General features: G+C 45.5%; 1 protein-coding gene across 1 annotated transcript; it reads right to left on the bottom strand.

Moving 5' to 3' along the window:
• Positions 1-4,413: 4,413 nt before the first annotated feature.
• On the bottom strand, positions 4,414-15,027 carry LOC142491914 (indolethylamine N-methyltransferase-like). The gene is made up of 3 exons (XM_075594717.1): positions 14,739-15,027; positions 14,376-14,583; positions 4,414-5,061 (listed from the first exon to the last, which is right to left on the bottom strand). The coding sequence occupies exons 1-3, from the start codon at positions 14,884-14,886 to the stop codon at positions 4,632-4,634; spliced, it is 786 nt and encodes a 261-aa protein (XP_075450832.1). The 5' UTR covers positions 14,887-15,027; the 3' UTR covers positions 4,414-4,631.
• Between the last annotated feature and the right edge of the window lie 5,114 nt (positions 15,028-20,141).

Below are 20,141 nucleotides of genomic sequence, written 5' to 3'. Positions count from 1 at the left end.
CGATCCCAAACCTTATGGAAATTCTTAACCGTATGAGTTTCTCCATTAGTCGCCCTTCATTGATTCTCTGGGTGACCGCCCTTTGGAAACGTATCAAGGGATTTTTCCTTGCCGCTAAAATAGAGCATCTGGCTGCCGTTAGGATATGGGAGATTAATTATCTCTGTACTTCTGTATGGAGCCCTGACGTATGGGCCTTGTCCAATATCTGGCCACAGTTCCTCCAGCACTGACCCATGGGATGTGGAAATATCTGGCTCAATCTTTTGGGCATAAGGTAACACGTGAATATCATTTTGTTTAATGCATTGTCCCAGCTGTACTCATTTGAAATATCGGTTTGGAGATCAGTTTCTCACCTCTTCATATAGTTGTGGCTTGGATGGTCTCCAAGGGGGACTAGCTCCTCATATAACATCTTTATTACTCCACCAACAACGGTAGATAATGAAATGTCTCATTTGAAGATACCTAATACTTCAGAGTTTGATAGGGAATATTTCTAGATTAATGCCTCACATTTTTATAATTTTCAATTAGATAGCACGTTCCCACTATCCAGAATATTCCTGTTTTTCCAATCATTGTACTTAATTGTGCTGTCCCGCAAGGGATACTTTGGTTTGTCAAATAAGGGAATAAGTCTGGATGGGGATGAGATCTTACATTCTGCTTTAACCATGATCCATATCTTCAATGTAAACTGTATCACCTCCACATGAAATTGTTGCAAAATCTTTTTTTTTTTTTTATCCTTTTCTAATCAGAGATGAGTCCTTAATGCAATTGGTTAAGTAATGCAGACTCTATGTCTACCCAACAGACAAAGTTGAGGAAAAAGGACATTAATGGGGGTATGACGTAAACAGAACTAGGATCTAAGCAGCCATTTTGTTTGATTTCGTTTGTCCGCCATTTTGTCTTGGGTTTGTAAGTCTTGTGTGTCATTTTTTTCTATGTGAAGAAATGCCTGTGTGAGCAAACGTGTGAACCAGAGAATGGAATGTTTTTCGCTCCTAGCTGATGTTTGTTGATCTTTTCTACTCCAATCAGCCGCAAATAAAAGTGTAAACAGGCCAGAGCGGCCTGAGATACGCTCAGATTCTTACAGTTTAACTTTTTCACACATTTACATGTCAGGTGAGAAAATAGAAAACATCACATTTAACCCCATAATGATTTTTAGTTGATGCACACTTACATAATTTGTTATGTATTACAAACTGACATCAGTTTTTAGTATTATCATGCATTACAAAAATGATGTAATATTTAGTGACGCGCAAGCCCCCCCCCATAAAGGGGTGTGAGCTTTAGTTTTTAGGGTATAAATGTATCTCATACCGTATTATCTGCAGGGAAGCTTTTATTTTGAAGCTTTCCTCCTGTGTGCACCTGTTTGCTATTTTAATAAATTCACGTGTTATTTCTGTAACAATATAATCCTCAGACTGTGTTTTTTATTTATGCTTTTATCACAACCATAAAGCCTAATTCCCGAATGCCAGTCTGTAATCTGTCTCATGTGCAGTGGCGTAACCACAGTGCTGCTAACCTCCACAATGCGAGGGAGCCCGAGAGCGCAGGGGGCCCTGCCGGCCAGCACTTGAAGTTGGTTTTAAGTACCACTGCTGCTCTCTGCATCTGCTTGCTGTGGGGTCAGGGCCTTCCCTGAAATCAGGTAATTCCTCTTTGCAGCCTTATCCCTCCCCCCCAGGTTGTGTGTGTGTGTGTGTGCGTGTGTGTGTGCGTGTGCGTGTGCGCGTGTGTGTGCCTGTAAGCAGGTGGGAATTGTCTGTGGGGGGATTGAACGAAAAATGGGGCTGTTTGAGGGAGAGGGGGGCGGGAGAGTGAGTGAGAGAGGGAAGAAGAGTAGGAAAGGGGGGAGAGAATGAGAGGGGGAAGTGTGAGGAAAAGAAGGGAACTGAGAGGGGGTTAGGTAAGGTGTGGGAGAGGAGGGGTGCTCGACAGGCCGCTCACATGTGGAAACAAAATGTATTTAGTTTTTTTGTTTAGGGGGGCCTTTAAATTTTTTTGCAGTGGGGCACAAGAAATGTAGTTACAACACTGCTCAGGAGTGCAGCTAGATAATATCGCCCAATGTTAGGCACCATTACTACCCCTATTGTCCTTGGTGCTAGCAGGACTGGCTTAGCAACTCTGGGTTTTTATCATAATAAATAAATTGCACTATTTTATTCCGGATAACATTGATATATTTAAGTGGAATTGAAGTTGGTACGGTTTTGAAGGGAGAATATTCATTATTACTGAGGTTATGCTACGCATTCATAATATGTGACATTTATTCCATATTTGTAAATCCTCCTTGATTTGGGTGAATAGATCTGAATAGATATCTAAATAGGAATTGATAGTTTTATGCCCAAGTATTTTAAATGTGTCTCCCTCCATTTGTAATAGAAATTCAATTTTAGTAGATGGATTTTGTGACTTGGAATGGTTACATTTATACCTTGAATATTGGGATTTTCTCTGATTGTGGCTGCAAGTGGCTCTATTATAAACAACAGGGGCGAAAGAGGACAGCCCTGCCTTGTCCCATTAGTGATTTTTTATTTGATAAAAATGACCCCTGAGGAGTTTCAGGATTGCAGTAGGATTTTTGGAAAGAGCTTGTTCCCCGCTAAGGTACGACTCTTGAAGTCAAATGCTTCCAGTACCTTATTTAGGAATCTCAATTTGATCATATTGAATGCCTTTTCTGTGCCTAGGATTAGTATAATGGCTTTGTGTCTAGAGTTATAATTTTCCTAGTTTTATACTACGCCTGGCACTCAATAATAAACCCTATTGCTCATTGTGTATTAGACCTGGAAGGATTAGTTTTAATCTATTGTCAAGAATCTTACTATACACCTTAAGATCTCTGTTTCGCAGGGAAATAAGACTGTAGAGGTCACAGCTCATTGGGTCTTTACCTTCTTTATGGAGTATCACAATGCTTGCTCCTGTCATCTTTTCCAGGATCTGCTCTCCCTCCAAAAATGTATTAAAAAGATCTATTAAGATTGGGGATAGGATAGTAATGTCACTTTTGTAGTAAGTATTTGATCAGCCATTAGGTTCTGGGGTCTTCGAGGATAATATTCCAGTTTTGTTATTTTAGTATTTGTGGTTATAAGATCATCTTTTTACAATTTTTGTAGATTATATTTCTTCAGAGTTTGGAGTTTTGGTCTGGGGAGACCAGATTACAGTATATACAGTACCTTAGGGCAGGGGTGCGTAAAGTGGGGGGCGCAAGATTATTCTGGGGGGCGTGAACCTCTCCTACCTTATCTTCAGCAACACGGCGTCAAATGACGTTGCGGGGACATGTGACGTGCGCGTCACCATAGCAATTTGCGTCAAATGATCTTGCGTGTCTTTTGACGCTGGATATTAGGTAAGGGGGGGTGCGAGCACAGGGGCTGGCAGGCAGGGGGGTGGGGGCAGCAGAGAAAGTTTGAACACCCCTGCCGTAGAGGAGAATTTGTGAGTCAGTGTGGGGTTATACATCATTTCTAGATTGATGATATTTATCGTTATGCGTAATTTGCCCATTCTTTGGTTTAGTGGCTGAAATCTGTGTTTTAGACCTTAACCCTCTACGTTTATTGGCTAGGATCTTGTGCACCTTATTACCCTTATCTTAATAAGATTACTTGGTCTTCTGTAAAGCATTTTCTGTGTCTTCCAGCTGAATCTTTCTAAGTTCGTCGCTAACTTGGGTTACATTTACATTTTTATAGTATAACATTATTCTAATTCTAACATACAGTATTAGTAAAGATAATGTACAGTAAAGAATAAATAATAAAGATCTTGTACACAAAGAAATAAATACAGTAAAATAAATACATTATATGCATACAGACACTTCCCTGTCATGTCACTGCAGCTACACTTAAACGTTTACATTTCCTAGATGATATTAGTTCAGGGGAGGCCAACTCCAGTCCTCAAGGGCCACCTACAGGTCAGGTTTTCAGGATATTCCTGCTTCAGCACAGGTGACTCAATCAGTGGCTCAGTCATTATGACAGTAGCACCTGTGCTGAAGCAGGGATAACCTGAAAACCTGACCTGTTGGTGTCCCTTGAGGACTGGAGTTGGCCTCCATTTTTCCCATTGGTTCTTTATATACGTTGTAGTAGAGACACAGATGGGCTGATGGGTCCAGAAATGATTTTATTTTCTTCAATGTGTTTTCTTCTCCTTAACGTATTATATGTATTTTTCCCAATTCACCCCCCCCCCCCCAATCCCAATAGGCTGAAAATCAAAATTGTTATACTATGTATTTTACCGTATGTCTGTGTCTTCCAGCTGAATCTTTCTAAGTTCAGCGCTAACTTGGGTTACATTTTTATAGTACAGTATAACCTTATTCTAAGATATTTGTAAAGATAATGTAAAGAATACATAATAAATGTTGTGTCATACATGTACATATAGTGTATGTACACAAATAAATATATGCATTCATATACTTCTCTGTCATGTCACTGCAGTAACACTTAAAAATGTACATTGCTTTTAATTTATAAGTAGTCATTGAGATGTTTGCTGTATTTTTGATATTCAGTAGGTAAAGTGTCAGATAAATTGTTGTATACCTTTTTTCACTAAACCTCCCTCTCCTTGCGTGCTATCATAAATATAACATGGTCATAAGTTGCAAAATTGCTGGTCTTTTTAGTAGGTAATGTTTCCAAATTCTCGATGATGAATCCTGCATCACAAACAGACTCTCTTATAAACTCCTCCTTAAATGACAGAGAGAAGAACTTGTGCTCACCAATCCTATAGAACGAACTATTATATGTCGCTACCAGTAACATATGTCCCCCAGTTTTTAGCATTGCCGCTAGTTTTTTCAGGTTGTTACAAAAAGCCTGGCGGTCCTTGCTAACAACTTGTAAGACATACATGCTGAGAAGACAGTCCATCTGTGGCAGGACAACAGGCTCTAAAGGGTTATCATTGGTGAAATCACATATGACAACGCGTTTCACTGCTCTTCTTGCTTTGTCTTCCTTTCCTGGCCACTCCTCACTGAAATTTAAAAAATAAAAAGGATCACATAGCAGTTTTGGAGCAAACAGTGGTACATGCAGAATATAAAGACACGTGTCACTCAAAGGACTAATAGAGATGGGCAGATTTGGATCTGCGGCGGATCCACCGGCTCCTTTGGTCCACGGATTTAAGCGGATCAATCTCAAAAAGGGCAATTCTCATTTTGTGGATTTTTTAGTATTATAGAATTATCAGTACACTTAGCAGATTCCGCAACCCGTGGGACGCATTTGTAGAATCCGATTCGTAAGAATCCGCCAGGAGATCGCTGAATTCGTGGATTGGGTTCTACAAATCCGTCCACAGGTTGTATCCAATGGCGGTTTTTGAAGAATCCGCGCGTATTAAAAGCGACCAAATCTTTTTACTTATTTGACACCGTAAAACGGATTTTGAGGGGGGAAATGCGAGAAAATATGTGAAAAAGATTTGGGCGGATTCATCCATCTCTAATGAGTAAGACAATTAAAAATACAAAATGAGCAGAAGACTGGTCAGTAAATATGTCCCTATCTGTGTCCGTGCATTACAGAATGAATTTTAAAAAAATCTCAGGTTTTACCAATTCCGGACATCTTTTACACCTTCCACACAGAAAACTGAGTTATGTCCCTATGGCAGAAAGTAGAATGATAAGGTATTCTTATTAAGAGTTGAAACATTGAAAGTTGTCAGACTTGACATAATCCCTAATTAATGAGTATTTATGAAATTGAATTCAATTATCCTTGTTAGTTACTGTATTTTCTCAATTCTTCATGTATTATTCTCTTTTCCTTATTTTTATTATTTTCCTCTCTTATCCAGTACTCTAAAGCACTGAATACATAATTGACACCATGTAAATGTAAGATAATAATTTTAATAGCGTCCCAAGCACTATATATATATCCCCTAAATCTCTCTCCAAATAACATAGAGATGGACACTTATACTCAAAAAGGCGACAACAGTACCTTAAATAGGAGGAAATACAAAGTATATTCAAATGACTCGCACCCAATACCACCCCCACCCTCCTACTCTTGAATTTCCACAAGAACTATATTGACAAACCTATAGCCATTTATGAGAAAGGGGGAACGGATATCAGGCTCTAACAGAATCAGACACAGAAAGAGACAGGGCACTCACAAACTGATCCTTGTTAGTTACTGTATTTTCTCAATTCTTCATGTATTATTCTCCTTTCCTTATTTGTATTATTTTCCTCTCTTATATAGCACTCTAAAGCACTGAATACATAATTGACACCATGTAAATGTAAGATAATAATTTTAATAGGGTCCCAAGCACTATACAGGCATACCCCGAATTAACGTACTCAATGGGACCGGAGCATGTATGTAAAGTGAAAATGTACTTAAAGTGAAGCACTACCTTTTTTCCCCACTTTTGATGCACATACTGTACGGCAATCGTCATATACGTGCATAACTGATGTAAATAACGCATTTGTAACATGCTCTATAGTCTCCCCGCTTGTGCACAGCTTCGGTACAGGTAGGAAGCCGGTATTGCTGTTCAGGACGTGCTCACAGGCGCATGCGTGAGCTGCTGTTTGCCTATTGAACGAAATGTACTTACTCGCGAGTGTACTTAAAGTGAGTGTCCTTAAAGCGGGGTATGCCTGTATATATATATATCCCCTAAATCTCCCTCCAAATACCATGGAGCTGGACACCTGTACTCAAAAAGGCGAATACTTTAAATAGGAGGAAATACAAAGTATATTCAAATGTCTCGCACCCAATAACTCCCCCCCCACCCCCTACTCTTGAATTTCCACAAGAACTATATTGACAAAGCTATAGCCATTTATGAGAAAGGGGGAACAGATATCAGGCTCTAACAGAATCAGACACAGAAAGAGACAGGGCACTCACAAACTGATCCTGATCACTTGCTTGATCAAACAAAATGAAAAATCATGGTCCCAATGTAGATGTAGCCTGGAGCTCCCGCAGCTCCTTGAGACCCCCCTCCCCTTGGGCAGCTCGATCGCGGGTGCCGAAAGACCCGACGGCTGCTTCCAAGGGTGGGGGCTGGAGCAGGGAGCAGCGCGGCTTCCCCTGCCTGCGGCCGGTTGCCGGGGACGCGATCGGGCCGTTGCTAAGGCCGCGATCGCGTCTCTAAGGTCCCGGCGGCCGCAGAGCAGGGCGCCGCCATTAAGGAACGTCTCGCGCATGCGCAGTGGATGCGTAGGCGCAGGGAAAGCCCCAGAGCTAGGGATAGCTCGCGCGAGCATAGAGACAGCTCAGGGAGAAGAGAGAAAGCCCGGGAAAGATTGCACACGCGCAGTGGAGGGTAAGGAAAGCCCGCGAACCCCTAGCCTATCAGGGAAGGCTCTGAGCAGGGACTACGAGTCTCATGAGTCTCTGTATGCCCCATGTGACACCAGGGAGCCAATAGGGCTTAGGAAGGCCAGGCAAGGAAAGTGGATACATTGTTTGGACTGCAGCACGTTTGTCAGTTGGAGCTGGGGAGCTGTGAGGGAAGGAAGGGTGCAGAGAGCATATGCAGCTCCTGCATCGAGTAAGGTCCCCACATCCCAAGTAAGGCCCCAACTCCCCACCAGGTTAGTGGGTAAGTGTTGAGGGACGGCCCACATAGGGACGCTGCCCTTAGTGCGTGTGTGTGTGCTGTCTTGTCAGGATCACGGCTGGCAGTGCTGTGAGGCCTGACAAGAAGGCATAGTGCTAGTGTGCAGCAAGTTGCTGTACGCGTTCCAGAAGTTTGCAGTGCGTAGCTGTTAGTGTTAGTGTTAGGGTTCCAGGTTGCTGTGTTGAGTGTTGCATGTGACGCTGCCTGTACTGAGTGCAGTGTGTGTGCAGCGCGTGTTACTGTCTGCCGGCTGACTGAGAGCTGTGTGTCGGCTGCAGGCGCGTTAGGATAAGTGAGTTAGGAGCTAGTTGTTCAGTGTGTGTATATCACCAGTGCCAGTTGCACGTGGTGAGCTGCCAGAGTCTGGGATCCGACAGAAGTTACAGGGAGAGTTATTCTGCATGCAGGGACTAGGGTAGAGGTATACCCCAGGGCCCAGTTAGTCCCCTATGACACCAGAGGAAGCTGTATGATATATGGTTGGCCTTAGGACAGGGACTCCTTCACCATATTTAGAGCAGCAAGAGGGATGCTGTCTGACGGCCTCTGACTGTCTGACAGCGTGTTCAGAGACTGTGTTAAAGGAGCATTCCGGCTGGAGATTCCTTTCCTGTGGATGCAGCGTGTGCATCCATTCCTGCAGAGAGCAGCGCAGCACGCCGTGGGATCACTGTGCGGTGCTGCTGAGTTCCAAGGATTTTCCTGACCAGGACTGGTCAGGGAGGTAGTATATATTAAGTGCACCACCGGGCCCCAACACAGGGAAGCGCTATCCCTCACACTCACACTGGTCTTTATTGTTGGGGGCACTCAAGAGACTGCGGGGAAGGTGATGATGGACATGTGGGTGGGGGGATGGTATGCATTCAGAGTGATGCACTGTTATTGATATATTGTTTTGATGTTATGCAAAGAGGTGTTATTGGAGTTACAGTTTATGCTCAGTAAACACTGTTTATTCACACGGTGTGTATTTACTGTATGGTTGTTCTGGTGAGGGCACACTCTCACCCCGTTGAGATCCCTCATCAGTGGAGGCGCTGCACCGAGTGTAAGTACATACCCCAGGTTCCCCGTGGCGGAAGCTCAGCTCTCCTGGTTGCCAAACAGGTATAGCACCACACTGATAAGTAGTCAGACACACCTACCCACCTCAATCTCACTTAAGGGGGGGAAAGAGGGCTACATTTGGAGGCGCTGCTGAGATCCAGACCTGGGGTGCTCTGTTCCATTTTTTTTCCCAAATTGTCCCATTCCTATTTTTGTCGCCATGTTTGTGAAGTCCGAACACGAGGTCCTTGCCTGGGCTTTGAGGCAGTATATGGAGCCTGGCCAGGTAGTGGTAGTAGGAGGCCTTCCCGCAACTATGCCCGCGGTTGAGGTTCAGTCCTATATGCGTGAAATTCCAGGGTGGCCGCACGCATGTTTCTTAGAAGAAGAACACGATCCCACGGCCCTATGGAAAATGATACTTTTTGTGGCCATCCCCACCGCGGATATATGCCTGGCAGAGGCACCGTCCGCCCTGTGTATGCCCGGGGGCCCGTCTGAGGGGTACCCCCTAGTTTACGCCGACCCAGCCAAATGGCGTCTCCCGCCAGAGCAGGGGAGCGCACGTGCTGCTGGCTGCAAGCCTGCACTAGATTGTGTTGAGGAAAACTGTCCGGGATTGGCGGGAAAACCAGAAGGCTACCCCCCTATCTATACAGAAGAGAGCCCTAGTGTAATTGCAGAGACTGTGATTAAAATGGAGTCTCTCTCTAGCAGAGAGTCACACCTAAGATGGCGGCTCCCGCCAAGTCGGGAGAGTACCAGGACTGTGCAAGAAATTGTTGCAGAGTATTGTCCGGGTTGGGCGCGAAACCCTGAACCCCGCCCCTGCACTGTGAGTGACTCAGCACAGAGCCAGAACCACTCCCTTGTAGAAAGTGCCCCTCCTTCAGATTCCACCAGGGGGAGCAAGCACTGTGACTTTCAACCAAACGTGGATGAGACAGACTGTTCTAGGGAGGAGGAGCCTGACCTCTATATCACTCTGAGTTGTGCTGAAGTTAAGTCTGTCTTCAGGGAGAAATTACTTAGGGATTCCCGCTACCAACAACCGGTTGTGGAGGGCCCGTGTGCCCGAGTGAACATTTCAGATCCGGTTCCTGAGCGGGACGAGGTTGAAGTCCCATCGGTGGCGATGCGCCTACCGGCGAACCACCTCAGCGATTATACAGAGGAATCACAGGGTAAGGCGTATATACCCCCACCTTCTAGTGAATCCAGCGACCAGTCACTTGAGTGATGCGCCTGCCGGCGGACCACTTTAGTGTCAGCAATGAACACCCTATCTTGGCGGATGCAGAGCCTGCTGTGGGCCCGTGTGCCCTAGAGGAGGTGTATCCCGATGTTGCGGACCCTGCTGTGGGCCCGTGCGCCCTACAATGGTCAGTCCGACCTACTACCGAGGTACCATCGGTCCTAGAATGGGGACCAGTACCAAACGACGATGAGGGTGAGTCGACTGCCCCAGGGGTGTCGGGGGTGAGCCTCCAGGTGACCGCGGAGCACGATGGCTCCTTAAGTCTGGTTACCCGGGCGAAGGGCTCCCCTCTACATCGCGTCCTGGCGGAGGTGTCCTCCTTGGGAGAATCCATCCCAAGTCAGTGGAGTGGTAAGGAACTCCCTAACTCCCCACAATCTCCGATGGAGCTGGCCGTGAAGAAGGCCAGAGTTGCGGCTTCTAAACAGAGTATGAGCCCGTGCGCTCCGACACAAGTGGTCCCAGGACTGGGATCCAACGCTCCCGAGTTTTCAGCGCGTAAGTGGACTGCCCCAGAAGTACGTGGGGCAGGTCCCAAGACGGCCGAGGTGGGAACTGACAGCATCCCCAAGGACCTGTTGACCACCGTGAATCACCGCAGTGGTCGGGTGTATACTCTTTACCCCCGGTCAGGTGAAATTGAGACATTGTCCAGTGCTCGCTTTTCAGTGAAAGCCTCGCAAGTCCGTAGGGACAAGGACTGTGTAAAGGAAGATCCAGGGAGACTGGCCTCCTTTAAGCCCAAAAAGGAGTGTGCCATTCGCCAAGTCGTGGACCGCGGAAAAGGGCCTGGCCTCCTGGTCTGCCGCATCCCTGCCGCGGATGACCGGGTAAGGGTCTGCTTCAGAGACACTGTGCTACTCTTTCCACCAGGGGGAGGAAGTAGCGAAGAGCCAGTAACTGTCGCTTTAGAGTGTGCTCTCCAAGAAATTTTTCTAGGGGAGGCTCACGGACGCAAAAGTGAGGTACCCCCACATGTTCAATTAGGGGCTCCCCACAAATGGTCTCAGCTAGTCTCGGGTATAGTTTGGTGTGAAGTGCAATGTAACCTGAAGGGTAAATTCGACACGTGTTGTATGTTCTGTGCCATGCATTTTAATTGTATAAACCTTATGTCAGGGTATGGCGTTCTCCAAGCGAGGACGTTGGATTTTCCACCAGGGGGAGAGTGTAGCCTGGAGCTCCCGCAGCTCCTTGAGACCCCCCTCCCCTTGGGCAGCTCGATCGCGGGTGCCGAAAGACCCGACGGCTGCTTCCAAGGGTGGGGGCTGGAGCAGGGAGCAGCGCGGCTTCCCCTGCCTGCGGCCGGTTGCCGGGGACGCGATCGGGCCGTTGCTAAGGCCGCGATCGCGTCTCTAAGGTCCCGGCGGCCGCAGAGCAGGGCGTCGCCATTAAGGACCGTCTCGCGCATGCGCAGTGGACGCGTAGGCGCAGGGAAAGCCCCAGAGCTAGGGATAGCTCGCGCGAGCATAGAGACAGCTCAGGGAGAAGAGAGAAAGCCCGGGAAAGATTGCACACGCGCAGTGGAGGGTAAGGAAAGCCCGCGAACCCCTAGCCTATCAGGGAAGGCTCTGAGCAGGGACTACGAGTCTCATGAGTCTCTGTATGCCCCATGTGACACCAGGGAGCCAATAGGGCTTAGGAAGGCCAGGCAAGGAAAGTGGATACATTGTTTGGACTGCAGCACGTTTGTCAGTTGGAGCTGGGGAGCTGTGAGGGAAGGAAGGGTGCAGAGAGCATATGCAGCTCCTGCATCGAGTAAGGTCCCCACATCCCAAGTAAGGCCCCAACTCCCCACCAGGTTAGTGGGTAAGTGTTGAGGGACGGCCCACATAGGGACGCTGCCCTTAGTGCGTGTGTGTGTGCTGTCTTGTCAGGATCACGGCTGGCAGTGCTGTGAGGCCTGACAAGAAGGCATAGTGCTAGTGTGCAGCAAGTTGCTGTACGCGTTCCAGAAGTTTGCAGTGCGTAGCTGTTAGTGTTAGTGTTAGGGTTCCAGGTTGCTGTGTTGAGTGTTGCATGTGACGCTGCCTGTACTGAGTGCAGTGTGTGTGCAGCGCGTGTTACTGTCTGCCGGCTGACTGAGAGCTGTGTGTCGGCTGCAGGCGCGTTAGGATAAGTGAGTTAGGAGCTAGTTGTTCAGTGTGTGTATATCACCAGTGCCAGTTGCACGTGGTGAGCTGCCAGAGTCTGGGATCCGACAGAAGTTACAGGGAGAGTTATTCTGCATGCAGGGACTAGGGTAGAGGTATACCCCAGGGCCCAGTTAGTCCCCTATGACACCAGAGGAAGCTGTATGATATAGGGTTGGCCTTAGGACAGGGACTCCTTCACCATATTTAGAGCAGCAAGAGGGATGCTGTCTGACGGCCTCTGACTGTCTGACAGCGTGTTCAGAGACTGTGTTAAAGGAGCATTCCGGCTGGAGATTCCTTTCCTGTGGATGCAGCGTGTGCATCCATTCCTGCAGAGAGCAGCGCAGCACGCCGTGGGATCACTGTGCGGTGCTGCTGAGTTCCAAGGATTTTCCTGACCAGGACTGGTCAGGGAGGTAGTATATATTAAGTGCACCACCGGGCCCCAACACAGGGAAGCGCTATCCCTCACACTCACACTGGTCTTTATTGTTGGGGGCACTCAAGAGACTGCGGGGAAGGTGATGATGGACATGTGGGTGGGGGGATGGTATGCATTCAGAGTGATGCACTGTTATTGATATATTGTTTTGATGTTATGCAAAGAGGTGTTATTGGAGTTACAGTTTATGCTCAGTAAACACTGTTTATTCACACGGTGTGTATTTACTGTATGGTTGTTCTGGTGAGGGCACACTCTCACCCCGTTGAGATCCCTCATCAGTGGAGGCGCTGCACCGAGTGTAAGTACATACCCCAGGTTCCCCGTGGCGGAAGCTCAGCTCTCCTGGTTGCCAAACAGGTATAGCACCACACTGATAAGTAGTCAGACACACCTACCCACCTCAATCTCACTTAAGGGGGGGGAAAGAGGGCTACATAGAAAAAAGTGAAAAGTATTTATTGCAGCATAAAAAAGTGACTATAAAACCTCCCACACGTTTCAAACAATGACTGGTCTTTCTCAAAGGAGACTCATTTAGTTTGATCAAGCAAGCGATCAGGGTCAGTTTGTGAGTGCCCTGGAGCCTGTCTCTTTCTGTGCCTGCATTTGGTCTCTGGAGGCAGCCATCTGGGGGGAGAGGGAGGAGCTTACACTGCGGACGTGCAGTGCTACTGATTGCAGGAGTTTGAAGCAGGAGCACACAGTGGAGCACACAGCAAGCTTTGAGAGGTGTTTTCCCCATTGCCAGACCCACCATGGGAGCTCTGAAGGGGGCATATGCAGAGCATTGAGGTTGGTTTAAACCTTTGCCTGACCAGCCGTGGGAGCTCTGTGTTTGATATACATCTAGCAGTGAGAGGTGATTTCCCCACTGCCTGAACCTGTGAGCACTTTCATGCTGTCTGCATCATTGCACTGTTTCTTTGTGAGGGAGGAGGATATTAGAGGGTTCAACTGAGGATATACATGGATATACATGACTTACACTACCCCCTTTCTTTACCGCACCTCCTCCCCTTGGATGTCGCCTATTTGATTATGCTCCCCAATTACTCTCCCCCCATCTGATTCATACTGATTACATATATCCAGTTTCATTTCATTATACCTGGAGCGCATAACAGATTTCTACAGTGTGTGTCTAACAGACTCAGAACCCATAACCTCTGCTATATAGGACACCATTTAGCATTGTGAGCTAAACCAGCTGCTGGGTAGCACCACTGTCACAGCATACTTTAGTGCGCAATCCACCTTTGGATTTCCATGTGTAGATCCTATTTTGGAGATTTTTTTTTTAAATCTGTGGATCAGATATTGACAGGTTCGCCAATCTCTAATAGTCAGTACCTAGAATAAAAGTTCAATTAATAAACGTTTAGCAATTTTTTAATAAGGTAATCCCCTAGTACCCCAAGTGACCAACTGGTCATTGGTAACCCATGGTTAGCTGTCACCTAAGGGCTACAAAGGGATTATTATATACCTAACACGAGACTACTTACCCCACTATTGCATACCAAATAGTAGGCATTGCTTGGAAACTATTCATTACCATTCCTGCAACTCTGTTAATTAACTATGTTTTAGCCAGTGGTTTTACAATTACATTTCATTAAAAAAACAAGGGTAGTTTGAAGCATTGACTTTGCCTTTTTATCATTTTAATAGATATTTTAAAAATGCATGCACAATATTGAGCATTGAGGTTCTTTAGTTGGGGTTTCCTGCTCCCTCAAATGAAGGTTTCATTCTTCTCAGCTTGAAGATTATATATTTTTTCTGAAATATACTTTACCTCTTTCCTTCCAGTTCACAAACTATTTTTGCAGCATGAGACCAGTCAGCAGCTCCCGGCTCCTTGTTCCTCCACATTTCAAATTCCCTGATATTTGCATCGGTAAATTCTATCACATTGATCTCTTTGAAGAAATCACAGGCGGTTAAGAGATGAAAAGCTGCTGGTCCCATTGTAACATCAAGCAGGGTTTCCCCTCTCACACGACCTGCACCCAAAAGTTAGAAAATAGGTAAAGACATCTTTGTTTTTCCCATCAGAAAAGAATTGAACAAAATATAAGAGCTTATTCACATGCTTCAGTTCCCCCCAAAATTGATAATATTTTACAGTAACGTCAATATCAACTATAAATGAACATACCTGAAGAGAATGTTTTAAACAGCTGTGTAATAGGAAATACAACCAAATCCTCAAACATATCATTCGTTCCATTATAGCAATATGTATCTAATAACCCTCTTGGATCAAACTCTTCATCATGGTAATGCTTGTGGAGACTGGAATCCATTGGTATAACGATCCTGTTACTTCTACAGTAAGTAGCACTTGTAGAAGCCTTAAGTTACCAGCTTGAGAAGGTAGAATAGAAGAAGGGCGGTTGGCATCGCAGTATTACATCAATTTTAAGAGCATGTGATAAGCCTTGTGCACAAACATTCACACGGGACGGTGCTGATCTGTGTTTTTTTATTTTGTATCCTGGATAATGATTTGTCATTAGGATTATTGAAATGATCCATCGGACATGACACATGACAATACATTTGTGCAATAATTGTGGTCTACGTATCCTTAAGTCTGTCTGCACTAAAAACATAGCATTGTGTTAGTGTGATTCACACCATATGTAAGAGATGTAAGGGTTGGCACCTTCACCGTGGTTTGAGTTTAAAAAAATACCTGTGTTTGGGACGTGGTTTTCTTTCTAAAATCTTTTCGTGTTTTTGACTGGGTTCCAATTTCACTAAAACTCAATTTGATTGTTTTTAGTTTTTGTGTTTCTAACAAATATTGTAATGGAGAAAAATAATCAAAATTTTCAGCAAATGCTAAAATAGTGTAATTAAGTCTGAACAGTTCCTAAAATAAGCATAAAATAATAAAACTAAAATAATGTAACTTACAACTAAAAAACAATTGAAAAATAGATGGCGAGAGGCACTAGAGATGGGTATTGGACCTGAGATTCTCGTTCTAAAAATCTTATGGGTTTCGGTTTTGGAATGTGAGGTTCTGGAACATTCAGATTTCATACACCATGTTTTGCCTATCTCTAATTAATTATATGTAGCAATGGCTAGTTTCTGGCAACCAGTATGCCCTTCTCCCGGTTGTAAGCCCTGGTAAGATCAGGCCGCCAGGTCTAATCCTGGGTTTTACGCACCCCCAGCAGCTTCAGTGAGTCACAGGGGAGGCGGTACAACTAGGCCTATGTGTCCAATCAGGGACTTAGACCTGGTTCCTGCTTTTCCTGTACTTAAGAAGCTGCACTGCCCAAATTTAGCAGTGTTGCTTCTACCCTTGAGAGAGGATGGTCTATCACAACAACTGTGCAGGGCTCTGTCAGTTTGTACTCCCTCCCCAAGGGGAGTGGAGTGGGAGACTATACATCTTACTTCACCAGGGAGTAAGGGAAGAGCAAGGACTACTTCGGGGCCCCTTGGCTTGGAGTGAAGATCCAGGGCACATCCTGAAGGTGAAGCCTCAAGAATTGCCTGCTGCTGTGAATACAGTAAGATCTGCAGTGTACAATAAAATGTGTTCCTGTTCATCTATACCAGGGCTGCACAACATACGGCCCGCATGTGGCCCGCCCGGCCTCTCTGTGCGGCCCCCGATGAGATTTAAAAAAAAAAAAAAAACTTAAAAAAAAAAAATGGCGGCGATTCCCCGCGGTCCCGGGGGTGATGTGAGCTGCATTGAGGTGAGGTGCAGGGGGGTGAGGTGAGGTGCAGGGAGGTGAAGTGGATTGAGGTGCGGTGCAGGGGGGTGAGGTGCATTTAGGTGAGGTGCAGGGGAGGTGAGGTGCAATGAGGTGAGGTGCAGGAATGGTGATGTGAGGTGCAGGGGGTGAGGTGCAGGGGGGGTGATTGGAGGTGCAGGGGGGTGATTGGAGGTGCAGGGGGGTGATTGGAGGTGCAGGGGGGTGATTGAAGGTGCACGGGGGGTGATTGGAGGTGCAGGGGGGGTGATTGGAGGTGCAGGGGGGGTGATTGGAGGTGCAGGGGGGGGTGATTGGAGGTGCAGGGGGGGTGATTGGAGGTGCAGGGGGGGTGATTGGAAGTGCAGGGGTGGTGATTGGAGGTGCAGGGGGGTGATTGGAGGTGCAGGGGGGTGATTGGAGGTGCAGGGGGGGTGATTGGAGGTGCAGGGGGGGTGATTGGAGGTGCAGGGGGGGTGATTGGAGGTGCAGGGGGTGATTGGAGGTGCAGGGGAGGTGATTGGAGGTGCAGGGGGGTGATTGGAGGTGCAGGGGGGGGTGATTGGAGGTGCAAGGGGGGAGTGATGTGAGGTGCAAGGGGGGAGAGTGGTGTGAGGTGCAGGGGGGGAGAGTGGTGTGAGGTGCAGGGGGGGGAGAGCGGTGTGAGGTGCAGGGGGGGAGAGTGGTGTGAGGTGCAGGGGGGAGAGTTGTGTGAGGTGCAGGGGGGGAGAGTTGTGTGAGGTGCAGGGGGGGAGAGTGGTGTGAGGTGCAGGGGGGGAGAGTGGTGTGAGGTGCAGGGGGGGAAAAGGATGTGAGGTGCAGGGGGGGTGGGATGTGTGTGGTGTGCAGGGAGGTATTATGTGTGTGGTGTGCAGGGGGGTATTATGTGTGTGGGTGAGGGGGAGAGATGGGGGTATGAGAGATAGATGGGGAGTATCGCAAAGGTTGATAGTGATGGGTTCTGGGGGAGATATGAGGATTATGATGATGATGATGATGATGATGAGGATGAGGATGAGGATGAGGATGAGGATGAGGATGATGATGATGATTTTACCCGTGCGGCCCAAATTTTTTTTCCTTGGAGCATTTCGTCCCTTCCCGCTTTACGAGTTGTGCAGGCCTGATCTATACCTTGCCTGAGACTGCAATCTATCAGGGGAAGGGTAAAGAAGTTCTCCTGTAGGGATTGTCTCCCTCATCCCTGGGGCCTGCAAGAGATGGAGGCGCTGTCACCATGAGTACAAATCAGTCACTACCCCAGAAGCCTGTTCTGACCGCCTCCACAACACCGTAGGAGACTCAGATCTACTGTGAGCTAGAAGGTATGCACCACACCACACCATGTAGCAGTGCAATCTCCCAGTTATCTATATGCAATTAATTAGAGTATTTGTACCTAAATATGGGATCAGCAACTTGTTTAATTTGTAATAAAAATCAAATACGGTACAACTATCAAATAACATGATTTTGTTGTCAATCAGTCTTTATTCACTCAATCCAGCAGCATATATGTAGAGTTAATTGATTCCTTCACTGTGGAACTGAAACAAACTTCTGCTGTTTACATTTGAATACACAAATATTTCCGCATCAGTGCAAATATGAATGTAAAATTGGAGTATTGTCAACAGTAGAAATGTATATGTTACTCACAGATACTGTACTTGCAAATACAGCACATTTTCAATATTCAATATTATTTATTAATTAATGACCAACATTCCTCCATTAATTCATAAAATCATTTCTATTCACTAGGTATTAGTGGAAAGCCAGAAAAGCCAGAATAGTCTGGAAATTCACTGCATACTGCGATACCTTTTTAACAAGAGTGCATCATACTGTATATGTAGTAGTCTGTAAAAAGCTTTCTAATACTAACCCGTCTCGTCTTCATGTTTACACATACATGTTTACAGTTATTTAAACTTTGCACTGGCCTACAAATTAACCACCCTGTATAGAATGTCGGTTTCCCATAATTCCCCAACATGAGGGCACCAGGTTTGAGTGCAGTGGGGAAGAAGTTGTTGATTGTTATTTTATTCATGTTGTGGTTTTCTCCAAACACCCAGACCTGACTTTCTAAGTGTTATCATTGTTGTAATAGTACATAAAGTATCTATGTGAAACATTTGTGTACTGTATGTGCCTTATGTGCAGTGTGAAAAGATTTAATCAATCTGTCTGTTTATTATTTGGAAACCGTGTGTTTTGTAAACACAGATACAAACAATGGAAAACTTGAATGAAGACACATTTTTAAGCAGTTGTCTTAAATATCTCTTGTGCCCATACAGTATCTACACCATGTGTTGAACAGTGAGATAATATTATGATGAAAGATCATTGAAAAGTCATGCTAACAATCCTGGCTACATTTTGATCACAATAGTTAACTTTTATCATGTGAATATCATGAGATAGCTCATCCTTGTTAGGTAATTTCTCATCAGTTAGAAGATGCTGTGTTGACGGTAGAGGAATCACATGCTATAAGCCCTCAGAGTATATACAGTCCTAACATTGCAGTTACTGTGCGACTAGAGTTTCTCATTATATTTCAGAGTTGATTCAATATATTGCTTATTAATTTGGGCTGAATCTGATGGTTCTTTAGTTAATCCATGCATGCGATGTTGGGGGGCAGGACATATTTATGCTCCTTTGTAAACCTCAGAGGGGGAAGAGGGATGTGTGCTTGATGTAATCTTTTCTTGGTGCTAGATGGAATACATTTTTCCTGGGTGAAATTGTAAGCTACAGGCCTGGCTCTTAAACTTGTAATTAATACATTATTAGCACATCGATTAATTTATAACTACTGTTGACTTTGTGGCTTATTTGTGTTTTTACTTATTCTTCATTTTGCCATTTTGTTTTTCTCCTAAAATCTCTCCTACAGTACCATAAATACTGAAAATTACAATTAATGTTTCATAACAGTTCCTAAACGTTATACAGGGTGTGGTCTATTTTTACAGAACCAGTCCTTACTAACAGGCTGGCGCTAAGGAGGAGAAAGGGTTCTTATGATTTTATTTAAAAAAAAAGTAGTTTAAAGTAGTTTGTAGAATAGTGAAACTTTCTAGGTGGTTTTGCTTAGTACAAGAGATGTTTTGTACTGTGTGCAGCCCTTATACCATGTCTGATGGGCTTATTTGAAAGAACATCCTATGTTTGCCATTCTCCAAGCTTGTATAATATACCTCTAGCAGTTCCTATACTGTTCCCTTTGCAAACGTTTACCTATAGTACTTTAGTCAATGTTAGTATAACTACTATAATGAAAGTAATATAATTACTAGTTAACACCTTATTATAAAGTAAAATTATATATTACACATATTAGTGTAACAGGGTATGTCCCATTATATCTTTCTTTCCCCTTGTTATCCCTGTTATGTAAGTCCTGTTAACAACAGGCAGTAACAGGTTAAATCTATGGGCTCTTGACCCCCTTATGCCCCTCTTGTGAGTAATGGAATTAAGGTGGTGACTCATGGCCTGTGTAAGCCTATCAGGGATAGGCACAGTCCATGAGCCCGCCCCTCCTTGAGTTTTCCAAGTGGGTGTAGCAAAAGTTAGTTTGTCTGATTCCTGCTTCAGTGAAGAGAGGAAGGAAGAGCTGTGAGTCTCTCCCATGGCAGGGATGAGCGTGCTCACCCTCAGTCGTTAGACAGAGGGAACATCACGTTCAGCCACCAAGGACTTTAAGACCAGGGCCTGCACCACTGTGGGGAGAACTGCAGTGGATGCCTGATGTATACCAATAAAGATCCTTGTTCTACTATAAACTCCTGTCTGAGTATCAGTCCTTGGGCAGGAGGGAGAAG

Source organism: Ascaphus truei, chromosome 4 (assembly GCF_040206685.1).
Source record: "Ascaphus truei isolate aAscTru1 chromosome 4, aAscTru1.hap1, whole genome shotgun sequence".
Lineage (NCBI taxonomy): Eukaryota > Metazoa > Chordata > Amphibia > Anura > Ascaphidae > Ascaphus > Ascaphus truei.
Note: the sequence above shows the minus strand (reverse complement) of the source record. Positions and strands in the feature narration are given on the sequence as shown.